Below are 16,245 nucleotides of genomic sequence, written 5' to 3'. Positions count from 1 at the left end.
GGTAATGAATTTTTTACGTAATTTTTTACATACCACTGACATCTGTTGTGACTAAAAAAATGATGTAACGATAAATTATATCATGCTGACATCGTACTGATATAATACCAAAATCATTTTATTACGTGCATTTGACGTAGAAATGATGACATATTACACATTTAAAATCAAAGTTTTAAGTTGCTATTGTTTTTTTTTTTTTGAATGCCGTTACAGACACCACGGCGAGGCCGCGTCGACCAGTGGCTCGCGCGTCGCCGCCCGTCCCCTCGGCCCAGCCGCCGGCGCAGCCAATCAGCGGTCCATTCCACCGAGTGTCGCAGCCAAGAGTCCGACCTATCCTGATCGTGTTCACCACTCAATAACACTACTTTTTTATTTTCATCTTGGAGGGTAAAGTGGAAAACAATTTTTTTTGACGTGATAAACGACTTATGAATCGATGAACGCCGGCTGCACGCACGAAAAAGGCATGACTCAGTGTCACGTTCCGCCTGAGCCGAGCGTGCTGCAAAAACCGGCCAACAAACGTGCGAGAAAAATCTTCTATAATATCAAACAGGTTAAGGCGGGCTTTTTAAAAGCAGCAATTAAAATTTTTTTTTATTTATTTGTCCAATTTCGTCATTTCAAATTGACAATTTATTGATTTGATTTCAGTTTATTTCTTTAAATAATTGTTCGTTATTATATACAAACAAATTATTTAAAATTAAATTTGCAAAAACTGTAAATAATATTTGAAAATTAAAAAAGAATGCAATTTTTTCATCAATGTTTTCTTATGACGTTATAACCGTAAAATTATCGTCCGTAAACCGACTTTACAGACAACCACCCCCTTCCCTTTTTTTAAATCTGATCACGAGCCAGTACAGAGCCGCCACTTGGCCGGTGTGGACCGGGCCTATTGTGCGGGGTCGACGACCCCTCGGCGACACGCATCCCCCGAGATGCTGTCACGCATGGCCTGGCGGGCCTCTAGCCATCCATGACGACCCTGCCCGACCGAGCGGCAAGCGCCGCGGTCTTCATCGCGCGCTCCGAGGCGGGGTGGCTGCAAGCAGGCGGCATCCCGGGCCGATGCAGCGTATACATGAATAAACATATTATCTTTGAAAGATTTGTGCAATGGGAGTGCATGACTTGATGTAAGTTTTTGGACATACGCCATTGCTAAGCACTTTTTCTGTAGAAGAAAACTACAAAATAATAAATAAATAAATAAAAATACCTAAAGACAAAAATCACAAATTAAGCAAAAATTGTTGTTGTCAACAGGATAGAGACACCATAAAATATTCCGTAACAGAAATATGGTCAGAAAACAAAGAAAAACAAAGAAAAATGTACTAACAGAACGAAAAAAAAACCCACAAATGATGACGGCACAAAAATATTGAACCCAAAAAAAATTCAGCATATTTTTGTCTTTTGGGTATTTTTTTTATTTTTTTTATTTTTTAGTTTTCTTCTACAGAAAAAGTGCTTAGCAATGGCGTATGTCCAAAAACTTACATCAAGTCATGAATAAAGATAGAAGTCACTTCTTTTCCTTGAGCCATCTGCAACCGACGTGGTGCGATTTCTTGTGCACGTGGGTGAGATGACTAAGAGACCTGCAAAATTCGCGGTTTCGACGGCCTTCAGGATAGACTGCACATACCCCTGTACACTCGGGCAAATAACGTAAGTTCATTGGCTGCCGACTTGTAAGTCGTCTCAGCTGGTTTGTCCGTGATTCGATCCTTCTTTGGTCGTTGAGGGTTTATAACTGGTTGAGATTCGTCCAGATGAACAGTAAGCCAATAGCAAAATTATCTAAGAGGTATGTGTGTTTTAATTCTAGCCTACCACCGAATGAATCCGCGAATTTTGCAGGTCTCTAGAGATGACACATTGGTAGGGACCGGAAAAATTCGCGAATTCATTTCACGATAGGCTAACATATAAATAGTTATACCTCAGTGCTGCCTTAGCTATTGGATCACAACTCACCTGGAGGACTTTGGGCCAATGAGAAACACCCAACCAAAGCTTTATACGATTCATAGGCTGCTACGTTGGGACGTTTCACAAGACAGCAGCCAATGGGTGGGTGACATTTGACCGAGCGTACGTAGAACTATGGAGTTCATCTTGGAGGTCATTGAACCAGCGAATTTTTCCGGTCCCTACACATTGAGCGTGGCTGTCGCCCTGCGCAGTTGTGTCATCTCACTCATGTCCACAAAGAAATCGCCTACGTCGATTGCAGATATCTCAAGGGAAAGAAGTGACATCTATCTTTATTCATCACAATGTCTACAGCAGCATATGGGTTCGAGTCTCTACCGCGATCCCGCCAGAGAAACAAATTTTTAACACCACCTTATAAGTAACCCAGTATCATCCTTTTCACAGACATCCACACATCAACAAGAGGTAGTGGGTGGCACTCATCAGCCTTGGAACTCTTCGCGGGCCCTTGGTTCGATGCTCGGTTCTGGCATCCGGACCACGAGGCCCGCAGTAGCTGTGGTGACAGTACAGTTTGCGGCACACTGTGTCGCAGTGTTGTCTGATCGAGCAAACAGTCTGAGCAGGCCCGATGCAGCGGGCTGGCATGCCCCCGGGTCGAGCCCTCGTCGGCTACCCGGGTGTCTGCCCCCCGTGTGTCCCCGCCGTGACTCCAGACATGCGCTCGGACTGGAGACCTGTCCCGTTCAGAGCCTCCTGCTCCATGGCCCGCTCCCCGCAAGGGAAGCCTTCATTTCACAGGCGAGAGAGACACGCCCGAAGTTCCCCCAAGTTCATGCTCGCTTTATCTCATTGTATAAACCGGTGTGGCATTAAATTTTGCGGTCGATTAGGATAGGTTAGCTACATTATAAATACTTTAAAACATTGTGGAAGGTTGGTTATATCAGGTAAGTATAGCTACATTAAAAATACTTTAAAATCATTTTATGGTTGCTTAGCAAATAACTTTTTTTAATATGTAGCTATCCAGGACTAGGAAACCGTTTACATGATTTTACAGTATCTTTAATGTAGCTATCCTAACCAAATCAACCGTCCACAATGTTTTAAAGTATTTATAATGTAGCTAACCTAACCTTTTACAATGAACAAAAAAAAACCCGAAGATGCACGATCGGGAGTTTGTCTCTCTCGTATGTGAAAAGAAGGCTTCCCTCTCAAAAAGGCTTAACAGCAAGTAAGAAGAGAGGTCGATGTGACTTCGCCCCAAGTATCAATCAAAACGTAACTATTTAAACGTGTTTTTTTTTAATTACCGAATTTCGATACAAATCGAATACATTTTTCACGATTTACATTATGCGCACCTTGTTTAATTTAACCACTACATGTACTAAAAATTATTTTAAAAAATAACTTAGATGCAACCGTAAAAACAACAGATCGATGTATGTGATAAAGAATGTGCCATTTACAAAATATAAAACGATAATCCAGACTCTTTATTTTTTATGCGCCCTTATAGATAGTCTTTGATCATGATCGTTACAGTAACAGACCCTGTTTTTTTTGCAAATCCGTGATATTAATGGTTTTAAAAATATATATATTTATAATTGAATTGGGAAATGTTTTTTTTTACTTTAATAAATTTCTATGATTGAATTGGGAGTATTATAAAAAAATTGGTTGTCTGTTAAGTCGGTTTACGGACGATAGTTTAACGTGCCAACATCATAACAAAACATTGATGAAATGATTGCTTACTTTATGAATAAAATTGAATTATTTTTATTTTAATAATAAAATAATAAATACGTGAAATTATTATAGTAATCAGAAAATTAAAATGCAAGAATAATTAACCTTTATTGCCGAAATTGTTGTTGTAATAAGCAATGAAAACCACATTAACTTTTCACTTCACTTTATAAACAGTCGAGTGGAAGAGAGATAGATGCGGCGCAAGCGAACAATGTGCGTAACGGGACACAGCGTAACGGAACAATGTGCGTTACGGGACACTTTTTCGTACGTGCAGCCGGCGTTCATCGATTTATTAGACGTTGTCACGTAAAAAAAAAAAATTCAAGCTGAAACACAGGAATTGATCTGAGAGCGGAAGACTGCACTGTCCCAGATGTGTGTCTCTCATCACGAGGCAGGCTAAGCTCGTGAAGCTAACACACGCCGCAAAATGCAGGACTGTCATATAACCGGTCAGACCGCTTCCAGGCGACTGCGACTGTCTGCAGCCCACTCTGCCTTCTGGCATACCACAGCTATACATAGTCGGCCCACATAGCCAGCTATACATAGCACTGGCGGCAAACATGGGCCGATGGTGCTCCGGAAGACAACACAGCCGCGTCATCAGTAAAAGGCCAAAGCGAACAACGCGTTGAATTTTTTTTGACGTTACAACGTCTAATAAATCTATGAACGCGGGTTGCACGCACGAAAAAGTCTCCCGTTACGCTGTGTCCCGTTACGCTCATTGTACGCTTGCGCCGCATCTATCTCTCTTCCACTCGATTGGAACAACCATCGATTTGACTTTTTCGAGGCACATTGAACTTGAAACGCTCCCATTCGTTTCCTACTTTTCCTATCATCGTCCTATCCTTAACAGAATAACACAGATTGGAAGAAGTTATATAGCAAACATGTATAAAAGTTATAGTTAAAATAATCTGTTCGTTAAAGTAATAAACATATTTGAATTAATGAGTGCAAATAAAAGTAAATTTATCAATTAAATTGTAGATTTCATTTCACTCCTTCTTTGTATCCATACAAAATAGTGATAATTCAATAAAAATGATTCAATTTTATTCATAAAAGAATGCAATCATTTAATCAATGTTTTGTTATGACGTATCACGTTAAACTATCGTCCGTAAACCAATTTTACAGACAACCATTTTTTTTTGTTCGTAGCGGAAATGTGTTTGACCATTTGCTTTGAAAGTATAGTAACGCCATGAAAAAAGAGATAAGAAAGACCAAACTGTTGGTTTAAAGTGTCGAACACACATGACACAAGAAGAGAATCAAAACCAGGATCTCCTTTGTGAAGAAAAGGGTAAGATATTTTATTATGACAATCATCTACTAATTTTGTTTAGTCAGCCAAATTTGGAGATAAACTAACAAAGTATTTTTTTTTCCAGCTCTGATAGCACATTCAGCTCGTGGTAAACCTGTCCCTTACAAGCCAGCGTGCTGATTCACACTTGAATCAAGTCTGCAAGTGTCCAAGCGCCCAGCTTGCTGCAGTGTGCTTGAATCTTGCTAGCACAAGCTTGACTCAAGACGGGATGTTAACTTGGCTAACCTCATCCAAACTGGTTGCAAGATTGCTACTGCAAGTCTGTGTCGAGGGATCAAAGTTAAGCGTGAAGCGAACTTGAGCTAAGCAAGTCTATTTCAAGTTTCCCTGCAAACTTACTTCTAGCCAAAATGCTATGTCGAAGAGAAACGAGAAATTCGTTCTCGAAAAATTAGTCTGGAAAGAAGATTGACAATCTTTTTGCAACTGTTAAAATAGTTTACTGCTCCATTTCCTAACATGAGTCAAGAAAACCCACAAACGAACACGACAGAACTTAATGGCGGGTGTCCCGTTCAAGGTCATTATTTTATATTTACGTTCCACACAAATAAACGTGCCGACTTTTTGAGTAGCTGAACTTCCACAAAATGAAAACATTTCAACCGCATACTTTTTTCATAATTAGCTGGCAAAGTTGCATTTTTGACGTTTTCGTGCAGAATGGATAAGGAGAATGAAATGGAACATTAAATTTGAACATTTTAGGTTAAAAGTCGATTTATGTGGTATGGTTTAATTTCTTTCAGGGAAAAAAAAATTACAGCTTATTTTAAAATCTGAACTTGTATGATTTTAAGACGCTAAATAAAATTTAATAAAATTTTCTGAAGGAATTTTAAACAATACCACGCAGTAGCCACAAGCATTCCCTTAAAAACAAAATATGTCCGTTATTTATTCAATTTGAATCTCCTTATTCATACTGCACATAAATGTTAAAATTTTAACTTTATCAGATAATCATGCAAAACATATGCACGATATGTATTATTTTCATTTTTTTTATGTTTGTCCACTCAAAATGTCTACAAGTTTAACCATGTTAAACATTTTAAAAAAATTGTGTGTACTTATGTACACGCGTACGAAATTATAATTCTTTTTGATTTAAGACACTGAAATAATTTGAAATTAACAAAAAAAAAAAATTAAATACTCAGTATTAAAAATTACTATAAACAAATGTATAGAATTAAATATTTAATTTAGTTAAATAAACTAATTAATTTTTTTTAATAATTAGAATCAATAAATATGGTGAATGTTTATTATAATGTATTAACTTTATTTATTAATTAAATAATAATGGAATAATTTATAATGCCAATAAATTATACATACGGTAATATATTTTTTTATATAAATACACTTGAAAATACAGTCGAAAAATGTTCAATAACACAATTTATATTACTAATATTCATAATAAATAAAATGTTTTAATTTTACGGACCAATATCCAACCGGCTCACCAATACGTTTGGTGTGTCCCCTAATTTTTTATGAAAGTGATTATGTATGGGTAGAGACTGGAAAAATTCGCGCTTTCGATGACCTCTAGGATGGACTCCACAACCCTCTACATACTCAGGCAAATGCCACTTGCTCATTGGCTATTGACTCGTGACACTTGTCAACTGGAACGCTTGCGATTCGATACTTTTTTGGTTGAAGGTTTCCCATTGGCTAAAAGTCCTTCAGATAAACTGTAAGCCAATCACAGAAGCAATATAAATGTACAATTGTTTGGATTCTAGCATATCGTGAAATGAATCCGCGAATTTTTCCGGTCTCTATGTATGGGTTTATGTGCATACACGTGGGTCCGCCATCCACTCGGGTGATTGCTCCGCGGGGCGACTGAAGAAGCACGGCACGGGTCACGGGGCTAGGGCACTCACCTCCTCGGCCAGGTCGCCCAGGTGAACCACGTCCTCGGTCTCGATGCGCTCCTCCGTGTGCTCCCGGCTCTTGACCACCTTCTCCTTGACCTCCTTGACCAGACCCTCGGGTCCCGGGGCCAGCGGCGCCTCGCGGGGGCCGTCCGCCTCGTCCGGCGAGCGGCGCTGCAACACCCGGGTCCCCGCTCCTCAGGCACTCCCGTCACCACTCACACACACGCCACTTGGAAACACGCAACTTAGAAACACATAACTTAGAAGCACACAACTTAGAAACACACGACTTAGAAGCACACAACTTAGAAACACGTAACTTAGAAATATACAACAAACTTAGAAACACATAACTTAGAAATACACAACTTAGAAGCACACAACTTAGAAACACACAACTTAGAAACACGTAACTTAGAAATACACAACAAACTTAGAAACACATACTTAGAAACACACAAGATATAATCCCCCGCTCCTCAGGGGTTGCTGTCACCACTCAGAAACATGTCACGGGCATCACTAAAGGAACAGGAAACCCTAACAAGGCAGGAAAGAACGGATGCGAGTGTGTCAGAAAATTAGGAGCCCAGTAGAATTCACAAATACAACAATTTATTGGCAGGAATATATCTCACAAACGGATATCTCATCTCATTCTCGAACTGACATTGATCGTTATGAAGCTGTATCCCTGCGTGGTGGGGTTGAATACTCGTTACAGGTCAACTATAACAAACACACAAAATAGAATCTTCTAAGTTATGCCTGTTCTAAGTGTGTGTTTCTAAGTTATTATAGTTCTACGTTATGTGGTTCGGCGTTGTGTGTTTCTAAGTTATCACTGTTCTACGTTGTGTGTTTCTAAGTTATGTGTGGTTCCCCTCTCGTCAGGGACTTCCGTCACCCTCACACACCAGGCGTAACCATTCACCGAGCCCCTCGCTTTGGAACAACAGCGTTCCGAGTATTTATATGGCAGCTGCATTCAGCTGAGAGATTCACGTAATACATCCGCCTACCCGGGCACACACGCGGTGCGCAGAGCTTCAGGAAAAACAACGCGATTTCAAAACTACTCAATATATCCGAGCGGGGGTCTGCTTACGAAAAAGCATTTAAGAGTTCGTTGAGGGCCGAAAAGTACTTTTGATTTCAGATTAAGTTTTTAAACTGTATTTTTAGAAGAGTTAAAAATGGCTAAAACGCATGTTTTCAGAGTAATTTTTTTAGGTTTAAAACAACCGGTACAGATTCTTAAAAGCACTTAAGGGACTTGCATTACACCTTTATTTTCATTTCTCGGCCATATAATGTTACGGTCACCGCTCCTATGCGCTGGGAGAAGACTGCGCGCCAGTCCAGAGGCGACACCGCGCTTATCATCCCGGCTCACTAACACACACACACCCCTGACGAGGCGGATCCCTTAAAGTGCATCGCAGTGGACGCGGTCATCTAGGCGTTGCTTCCGGATCCTCACAAGAAATGCCGACGCAACTCTACACGGGTCCACTACTGATGCGTCCCTGCACCCATCAGCTTCGGAAACGTGTTTTTATTTTGTTTGTATATAATATCACTTCAGATTTTCGGCATTATATTTGTTTAAATCGTTATAAGCGTAAGTGATAACTCAAATAGAGACAAATAAAGACGTTAGTAAAAATTACCGAAAGGCGACCTTCATTATAAGTATTTTTTTCAAAATATAATTTGAGATTCATAACAATACTATTATTCTGATATATAGCATGTTAAGCATCCACGCTAAATTTAATTTTTTTAAATGTGTCGTCGTTATTTACGTTTTGCTGAATATTCGTAGATATCACGACTCGAAATGGCTATACTTGCACATTCGTTCGACCAACTGTCAACAGGTGGTGCTTGCGGTAAAAGCATTAAGATACTATCCATCCATTAGAAATGAGTCCTTGACATTGTGGCTGCAGTGTCTAAGGGGTGTAGGGATGTGTGGGCTGTACGCATCCTTGTGTATTCGGATAGAGCCGGCATCTGTTCATGTCATCTATTGTAATCGCACTTTTCTTAATAATGTTGGTAAATGTTTGCCACAGCACTGAAATATTAAACAAAATTGGTCTTCCAGTTCCTTCATTCAATCATAGAACAATGCGACCTTTACGAACGTATCACATAAAAAATGAGCTATAAAAACGGTGTACTGATAATTGTAATGATATTTCGAAAGATTTAGACCCTTTCAAAAGGGCAAAAATCTCAATGAAAGACATTTTGAATTCTTATTTTTTTTGCAGTTAAGATAATTTCTGATGTAAGTTGACAAATTTAGTTATTATATTTTTTTAGGTGTCTTTTTTCATGTGTTGTCCCATTTTATTGTTGTGTTATTATTGTGTTTTGTGTATGTTATTGTTATTTTTTGTAATATGTGTTATGTGGCCATCTGTTAAAGGCTCTGACCGTTGGTAGGCACTCAAATAATTATAATAAATAAAAAAAATCTGTACACACAGTTAGTATGTAAGATAACATTTGATCGCAAAAAAAATGCATGTTATTCTACAAAATTTATTTTTACTGTAATAGAAAAATAGATAACCGTCAGATTTGCATTGGGCCTGCTTCCCCAACAATGCCCCAAATCATATCTAGTTGCCCGGAGGTAGACTAGAGACCTTAAGTATATTACATTATGCTGTTGTATGGTCTTATTGCTGACAACCCCCATGACAAAATGAAACCAACTAAGACGAGAAAAGGGGCACTAGTATTCCGTGCCTAGTCGGGGTGTATCTGTGTTGGTGAAGGAAGAATGATAAGTGCGACGCTCTTTGGTGCTTCTAGCACAGGATCGCCTCTAAGAACAAAATTCTGAACTGGCGCGCAGTCTTCTCGTCGCACATGGGCCAACTATGAAATTTGAGCGGTGAGCATAAAATTATATGGCGGAGAAATGAAGATAAAGGTGTAAGGCAAGTCCCTTGAATTTTTTCAAGATTCTATACCGGGCGTAAAAAAAAATCCGTTGGCACACGTGAGTATTATACACCCTCCTAAAAATTTATTTAAAAAAAAAAAAAAAAAAAACTTGGAAACAGAAATACTTTATATCGCGAGGGATTTTTTCGAGTCGTGTGTTATTTTATGAAGCTGTGCACACCGTGGGAGTTCAGACAGGGAAGCCTTCATTTCACAGACGAGAGAAACACACCCGAAGTTCCCCGAAGTTCATGCTCGCTTTTCATTTTTTTTCCCGTTCTATCTCATTGTATAAACCGGTGTGGCATTAAATTTTGCGGTCGATTAGAATAGGTTAGCTACATTATAAATACTTTAAAACATTGTGGATGGTTGGTTATATTAGGTAAGTATAGCTACAATAAAAATACTGTAAAATCATTTTATGGTTGCTTAGCAAATAACTTTTTAATATGTAGGCCTACCTAGCTATCCAGGGCTAGGAAACAGTTTACATGATTTCACAGTATCTTTAATGTAGCTATCCTAACCAAATCAACCGTCCACAGTGTTTTAAAAGTATTTATAATGTAGCTAACCTAACCTTTTACAATGAACAAAAAAAAAAAACTGAAGACGCACGATCGGGCGTTTGACTCTCTCGTCTGTGAAAAAAAGGCTCCCCGTTTAGACAGGCGTGGCCTTGGATCTGTGCCAACTCGAGCCACTACCGCAGAACACCTGGCCATGCCATAGCAAACATCCACTTCATATCACGTACTTCCATCAACATGGCCGAACTGGGTCAGCAACATGGAGAGAAACAATGCTCCAGCGAGTGCGCAGGGGCGGATAAGTGCACGGGTGGGTGAATTTTTGACGTGACAATGTCTAATAAATCGATGAACGCCGGCTGCACGCACGAAAAAGAGTCCCGTTACGCACATTGTTCCGTTACGCTGTGTCCCGCTACGCTCATTGTTCCGTTACGCTGTGTCCCGTTACGCTCATTGTTCCGTTACGCTGTGTTCCGTTACGCTGTCGGCGAGTGCAGTAATAATAGGTTATGTTACAATTGACTAAAAAATTATGGTGATTCATATAATTGATGATACATATTTGATTACAGTTTATTTATATGAAAACTTGTTCATAATAATGTTTAAACTTTATAGCTAAACGCCAGTTTTTAATATTAATTACAAGTCATCTACACGTGAACTGTTTCGTCGACTGTTTATAAAGTGAAGTGAAAAGTTAATGTGGTTTTCATTGCTTATTACAACAACAATTTCGGCAAGAAAGGTTAATTATTCTTGCATTTTAAAAATTTGATTACTAGTATAATTACCAGTATTTATTTATATTAGTATTAAAATAAAAATGATTCAATTTTATTCATAAAAGTATGCAATTTTTTCATCAATGTTTTGTCATGACGTTGTCACGTTAAACTATCGTCCGTAAACCGACTTTACAGACAACCAATATTTTTTATGTGAAAGTAAAATATAGATTGTATTATTTTAACTATTTATCGTTTCGTGGCCGACTTCAGCTCCCAGATGCGGTACCCACTACTGAGAGGTTGTTTATTACGTGGCGAGGCGGTACGACGGCAATACCAGGACCCACTGACGGTAATACCAGGACCCACTGACGGCAATACCAGGACCCACTGACGGCAATACCAGGACCCACTGACGGCAATACCAGGACCCACTGACGGCAATACCAGGACCCACTGACGGCAATACCAGGACCCACTGACGGCAATACCAGGACCCACTGACGGCAATTCCAGGACCCACTGACGGCAATACCAGGACCCACTGACGGCAATACCAGGACCCACTGACGGCAATACCAGGACCCACTGACGGCAATACCAGGACCCACTGACGGCAATACCAGGACCCACTGACGGCAATACCAGGACCCACTGACGGCAATTCCAGGACCCACTGACGGCAATTCCAGGACCCACTGACGGTAATACCAGGACCCACTGACGGCAATACCAGGACCCACTGACGGCAATACCAGGACCCACTGACGGCAATACCAGGACCCACTGACGGCAATACCAGGACCCACTGACGGCAATTCCAGGACCCACTGACGGCAATACCAGGACCCACTGACGGCAATGCCAGGACCCACTGACGGCAATACCAGGACCCACTGACGGCAATACCAGGACCCACTGACGGCAATACCAGGACCCACTGACGGCAATACCAGGACCCACTGACGGCAATACCAGGACCCACTGACGGCAATACCAGGACCCACTGCCAGGAGTCCGCCTCTGTGGTCTGGTCCTCCGGCGAGGAGTTTTACGACGGGGACGCACCACGACGCCGAACGTACAATAACGCCGAAAACCATAACGCCGAATGCCAAATTGACTACAACGCTGACAGCTAGAAAACTGCTGTGTACCACAACGCCGAATTACCACAACGCCAAAACACATTAACGCCGAAAAATGTCATTGCAGGACTGCCACAAAGGTTAGGTTAGGTTAGGTTAGGTTAGGTTAGGGTATGTTAGGCTAGCCTAGGTTAGGTTAGGTACACAAATTCATTCAGTTGTTTTTCATTTTGCTCCTGTGGCCCCCCTCCCCGCAGCAAAATTTTTCGGCGTTACTATATTTCGGCGTTGTGGTACACAGCAGTTTTATAGCTGTCGGCGTTGCGGTCAATTTGGCATTCGGCGTTATGGTATTCGGCGTTATTGTACGTTCGGCGTTGTGGTATTACGGCGTTGTGGTAACGACCCGTTTACGACATCTGCTTGACGAACCCGCGCACGTGTTAGGTGGTAATGAGTCTCGCGTTGGCCGCCAGGAGCGCTCCCAGCGCGGTATTAATATTCATGCTTACGGAATTAAATATGTAGTTGGGCGCCCGCCCATGCTGTGGCCGGCTGCACTGGTGGTTAGCGCCGGTGGTCTTCTGACCCGTGTTACATTGAGTTTACTCGCTTGCCTTCTTTGTGGATTGCAGTTACATTCTTATCTTACTGGTTCTTTTTTTCCCCCTGTTCAGACAACCAGGGGTTCCTATATCAAAACTTTTAAAAATCTAGATTATATTTTGTTTAAAGTTAATACAACAAAATCTGTTTATTTTATTTTATTTTAATATCAGTACCCATAGTTGTGTTTATAAAAAACACAACAATCGTACAAGAACTTGAATGGTTTTGAAGACAATATTTTAATATCCAAGCGACAGTAAAAAAATAAATCCAGTTTCAATAGCAGGAACTGTGCTTAATCCACTCCACACGTGGCCTGAAATGGCTCCCGACAGCGAGAGAAACTCTGTTTGCACTTCATGTTTACGTAATGGCATTCTGTCAAAGTGCGGCTTATTTTAATGTGTTACGAAAAATGGGAATGTTTACCAGAGGAAGCAACAAAACGAAAGAGAGATCACTAATGCGACTAGAATGTGTGATTTATGGACAATAATACGCTCGTTAAAGCTCTGTGTACTGTCATTAAATTATTTTCTGACAAACTTAATATGAATTATGAAAGAAGTAAAGTTTTCCCTACTACACTTTCTTATTTACATTTTTCTTCTTAATCTATCATAAATCACAAAACATTATAACGTTTTATCATTAGCACAAAAGAAACCACTTTCATTCTCGAAATATTTTTCGAATTATATTTCAAGCATAGATTTTCAAATCCAAGTAAGAAAAATTGTCAGTTCACGGAAAAATCCCCACTAATAAATCAAAGTATAAGAAAAAAATACATTAAGAGAATAGTCAAAACACATAACCCGCTCACAAACATTCATTACAGGTGATTAATAGATGTGTTCAGTAACAGCGCCATATAAAATTCCACATGGGTGATTTCTAGAGAGTTGATACCTAACATATCTTCTTGTATAGCTTTAAGCTGGAACGGTGAGATCTAGACCGGACGTCTCTGAAAAAATGATTTTTGTTTCGTGTCGCCTGTCTCCAACCAAAGAACGTAACTCATGCTCAACTGTTAAATAATCGACATCTAAGAATGTCGAATACCTAAAGGTGATGCGTCTTCATCACCTGGTGAGGGTCACAGGTAGGGTGCCGCCTTTGAATATATATACTGTATAGAAGTCGCCAGCCCAGGTTAAAATTTCTAATACGGTTTTGAGGTAGTTGGTTAATTCACCGCCGCAATCGCCACCATCTCTAGGGCATCGACTTGTGGTGGTCCCTAGCGGACAAGTGTCGAACTCTTCAAACACCCCCCCTTCCCCCATCCCGTTGAACGACCTTGAGCTGCAGTGAATAATAGGTGGTGGGGTGCGGGGAATGACATCGGACGACAGTGCTGCGCTCTAACATGTAAATAACAACTAAGATGATACAGGGCGTTACGGCAGCGAACTGCAGCGGTGAAGTTCCCAAGCTGCTCATCATACGCTTCTGAAAAACGTAGAGTAAATCCTATCCACTCGCGACTTCTATACAGTATATATATTCAAAGGTGCCGCCTCTCCTTCATTGCTCACCTTTATGAGCACCGAGCACATTCCGAGCACTCTGTGGTCTTGGAGATATTTTAGTTTTCCATCGTTACTTCAACTCAAGAGAAATTACTACAATTTTAACTGTCAATAATATTTTTAACACATATAAGTGAAAAATCATGATATTAACACTAATTAATAGAGACTGGAAAAATTCGCGCTTTCGATGACCTTTAGGATAGACTCCACAACCCTCTACATACTCAGGCAAATGCCACTTGCTCATTGGCTATTGACTCGTGACGCTTGTCAACTGGGACGCTTGCGATTCGATACTTTTTTTGGTCGAAGGTTTCCCCATTGGCTAAAAGTCCTTCAGATAAACTGTAAGCCAATCACAGAAGCAATATAAGTGTACAGTTGTTTTGGATTCTAGCATATCGTGAAATGAATCCGCGAATTTTTACGGTCTCTACCCATTAATAGAGACCGGAAAAATTCGCGATAGGCTAAAATACAAATAGTTATACCTCAGTGCTGCCTCTGCTATTGGCTCACAACTCACCTGGAGGACTTTGGACCAATGAGAAACACCCAACCAAATCTTTATACGAATCACTGGCTGCTACGTTGGGACGTCTCACAAGACAGCAGCCAATGGGTGGGTGACATTTGACCGAGCGTACAGAGAACTATGGAGTTCATCCCGGAGGTCATTGAACCCGCGTATTTTCCCGGTCTCCGCCCGTCACAAACGCCGAGGTGCTGGAATGGGCGGCGGGCGGACGGGGCTCACCTCGGTGTGGCGCGACTCCTGGGTCTCCGTGTCCTCGGTGGTGCTGGTGGTGACCACGGGCCCCGAGTCCTGCACCACGCGGCCCGCCTCCAGCACCAGCTGGCGCTTCACGCGCGTCTCGATCTGCCGCGTCGTCGTCAGCTCCGTCTTCTTGCGCGTCACCCATTCCTCTGCGACAACCACCGACCCATCACTGCGGACACTTCTTTTAATAGACATTTCGCTGGAAACATCACGGTGCATGATCACATTTCAGGGATTTAACACATGAATTTAGTAAACAAAACCTTAAAAAAAATTGGTTGTCTCTAAAGTCGGTTTACGGACGATAGTTTAACGTGCCAACGTCATAACAAAACATTGATGAAATGATTGCATACTTTTATGAATAAAATTGAATCATTTTTATTTTAATAATAAAAGAATAAATACTTGAAATTATACTCGTAATAAGATTTTTATAATGGAAGAATAATTAACCTTTATTGCCGAAATTGTTGTTGTAATAAGCAATGAAAACCACATTAACTTTTCGTTTAAATATAATTATGAACAAGTTTTCATATAAATAAACTTTAATCAAATATCTAACATAACCTATTATTACTGCACTCGCCAACATATGCTACATTTTTAATAATAAAAGATTAAATACTTGAAATTATACTAGTAATCAGATTTTTAAAATGCAAGAATAATTAACCTTTATTGCCAAAATTGTTGTTGTAATAAGCAATCAAAACCAGAGATTAAACTTCGTCGAGAATATTTTACGGTTTTATGTCTTCCAGTGCTCAAAATGATAAGCAATTGTGGCCCCGGGCACGAAATTTTATTTATAATTCTATAATAATAACGCCCATCGCGATAAACAAAGGAAAATATGTATTAACGAGTGCCTGGTTGCCGCGGAAGCGGCTAGATAGCGCGATTCGTTCGGTTTTTGTCCTTCACCGTAGATTGAAGCACCGTAGGGGAATAATATTATTTCCTTTTTATAATACGATTTTATAACAAATACGCATCCCAAATACATCAAACTTA

The 16,245-nt window shown here is 40.4% G+C and overlaps 1 protein-coding gene across 2 annotated transcripts in view; it reads right to left on the bottom strand.

Annotated features, from left to right (window-relative positions):
• The window catches only part of LOC134530119 (uncharacterized), a 317,722-nt gene that overhangs the window by 148,260 nt on the left and 153,217 nt on the right, over nucleotides 1-16,245 (bottom strand). For both annotated transcript variants that reach the window (XM_063364725.1, XM_063364724.1), the window contains 2 exons: nucleotides 15,202-15,371; nucleotides 6,979-7,143 (listed from right to left, as the gene is read on the bottom strand). In XM_063364725.1, coding sequence (XP_063220795.1) covers nucleotides 6,979-7,143; nucleotides 15,202-15,371 — 335 coding nt within the window. The remainder of the gene's footprint in view (nucleotides 1-6,978; nucleotides 7,144-15,201; nucleotides 15,372-16,245) is intronic.

Source organism: Bacillus rossius, chromosome 3, assembly GCF_032445375.1.
Source record: "Bacillus rossius redtenbacheri isolate Brsri chromosome 3, Brsri_v3, whole genome shotgun sequence".
In the NCBI taxonomy this organism is placed as follows: Eukaryota; Metazoa; Arthropoda; class Insecta; order Phasmatodea; family Bacillidae; genus Bacillus; species Bacillus rossius.
This window is presented reverse-complemented; position numbering and strand designations above follow the sequence as displayed.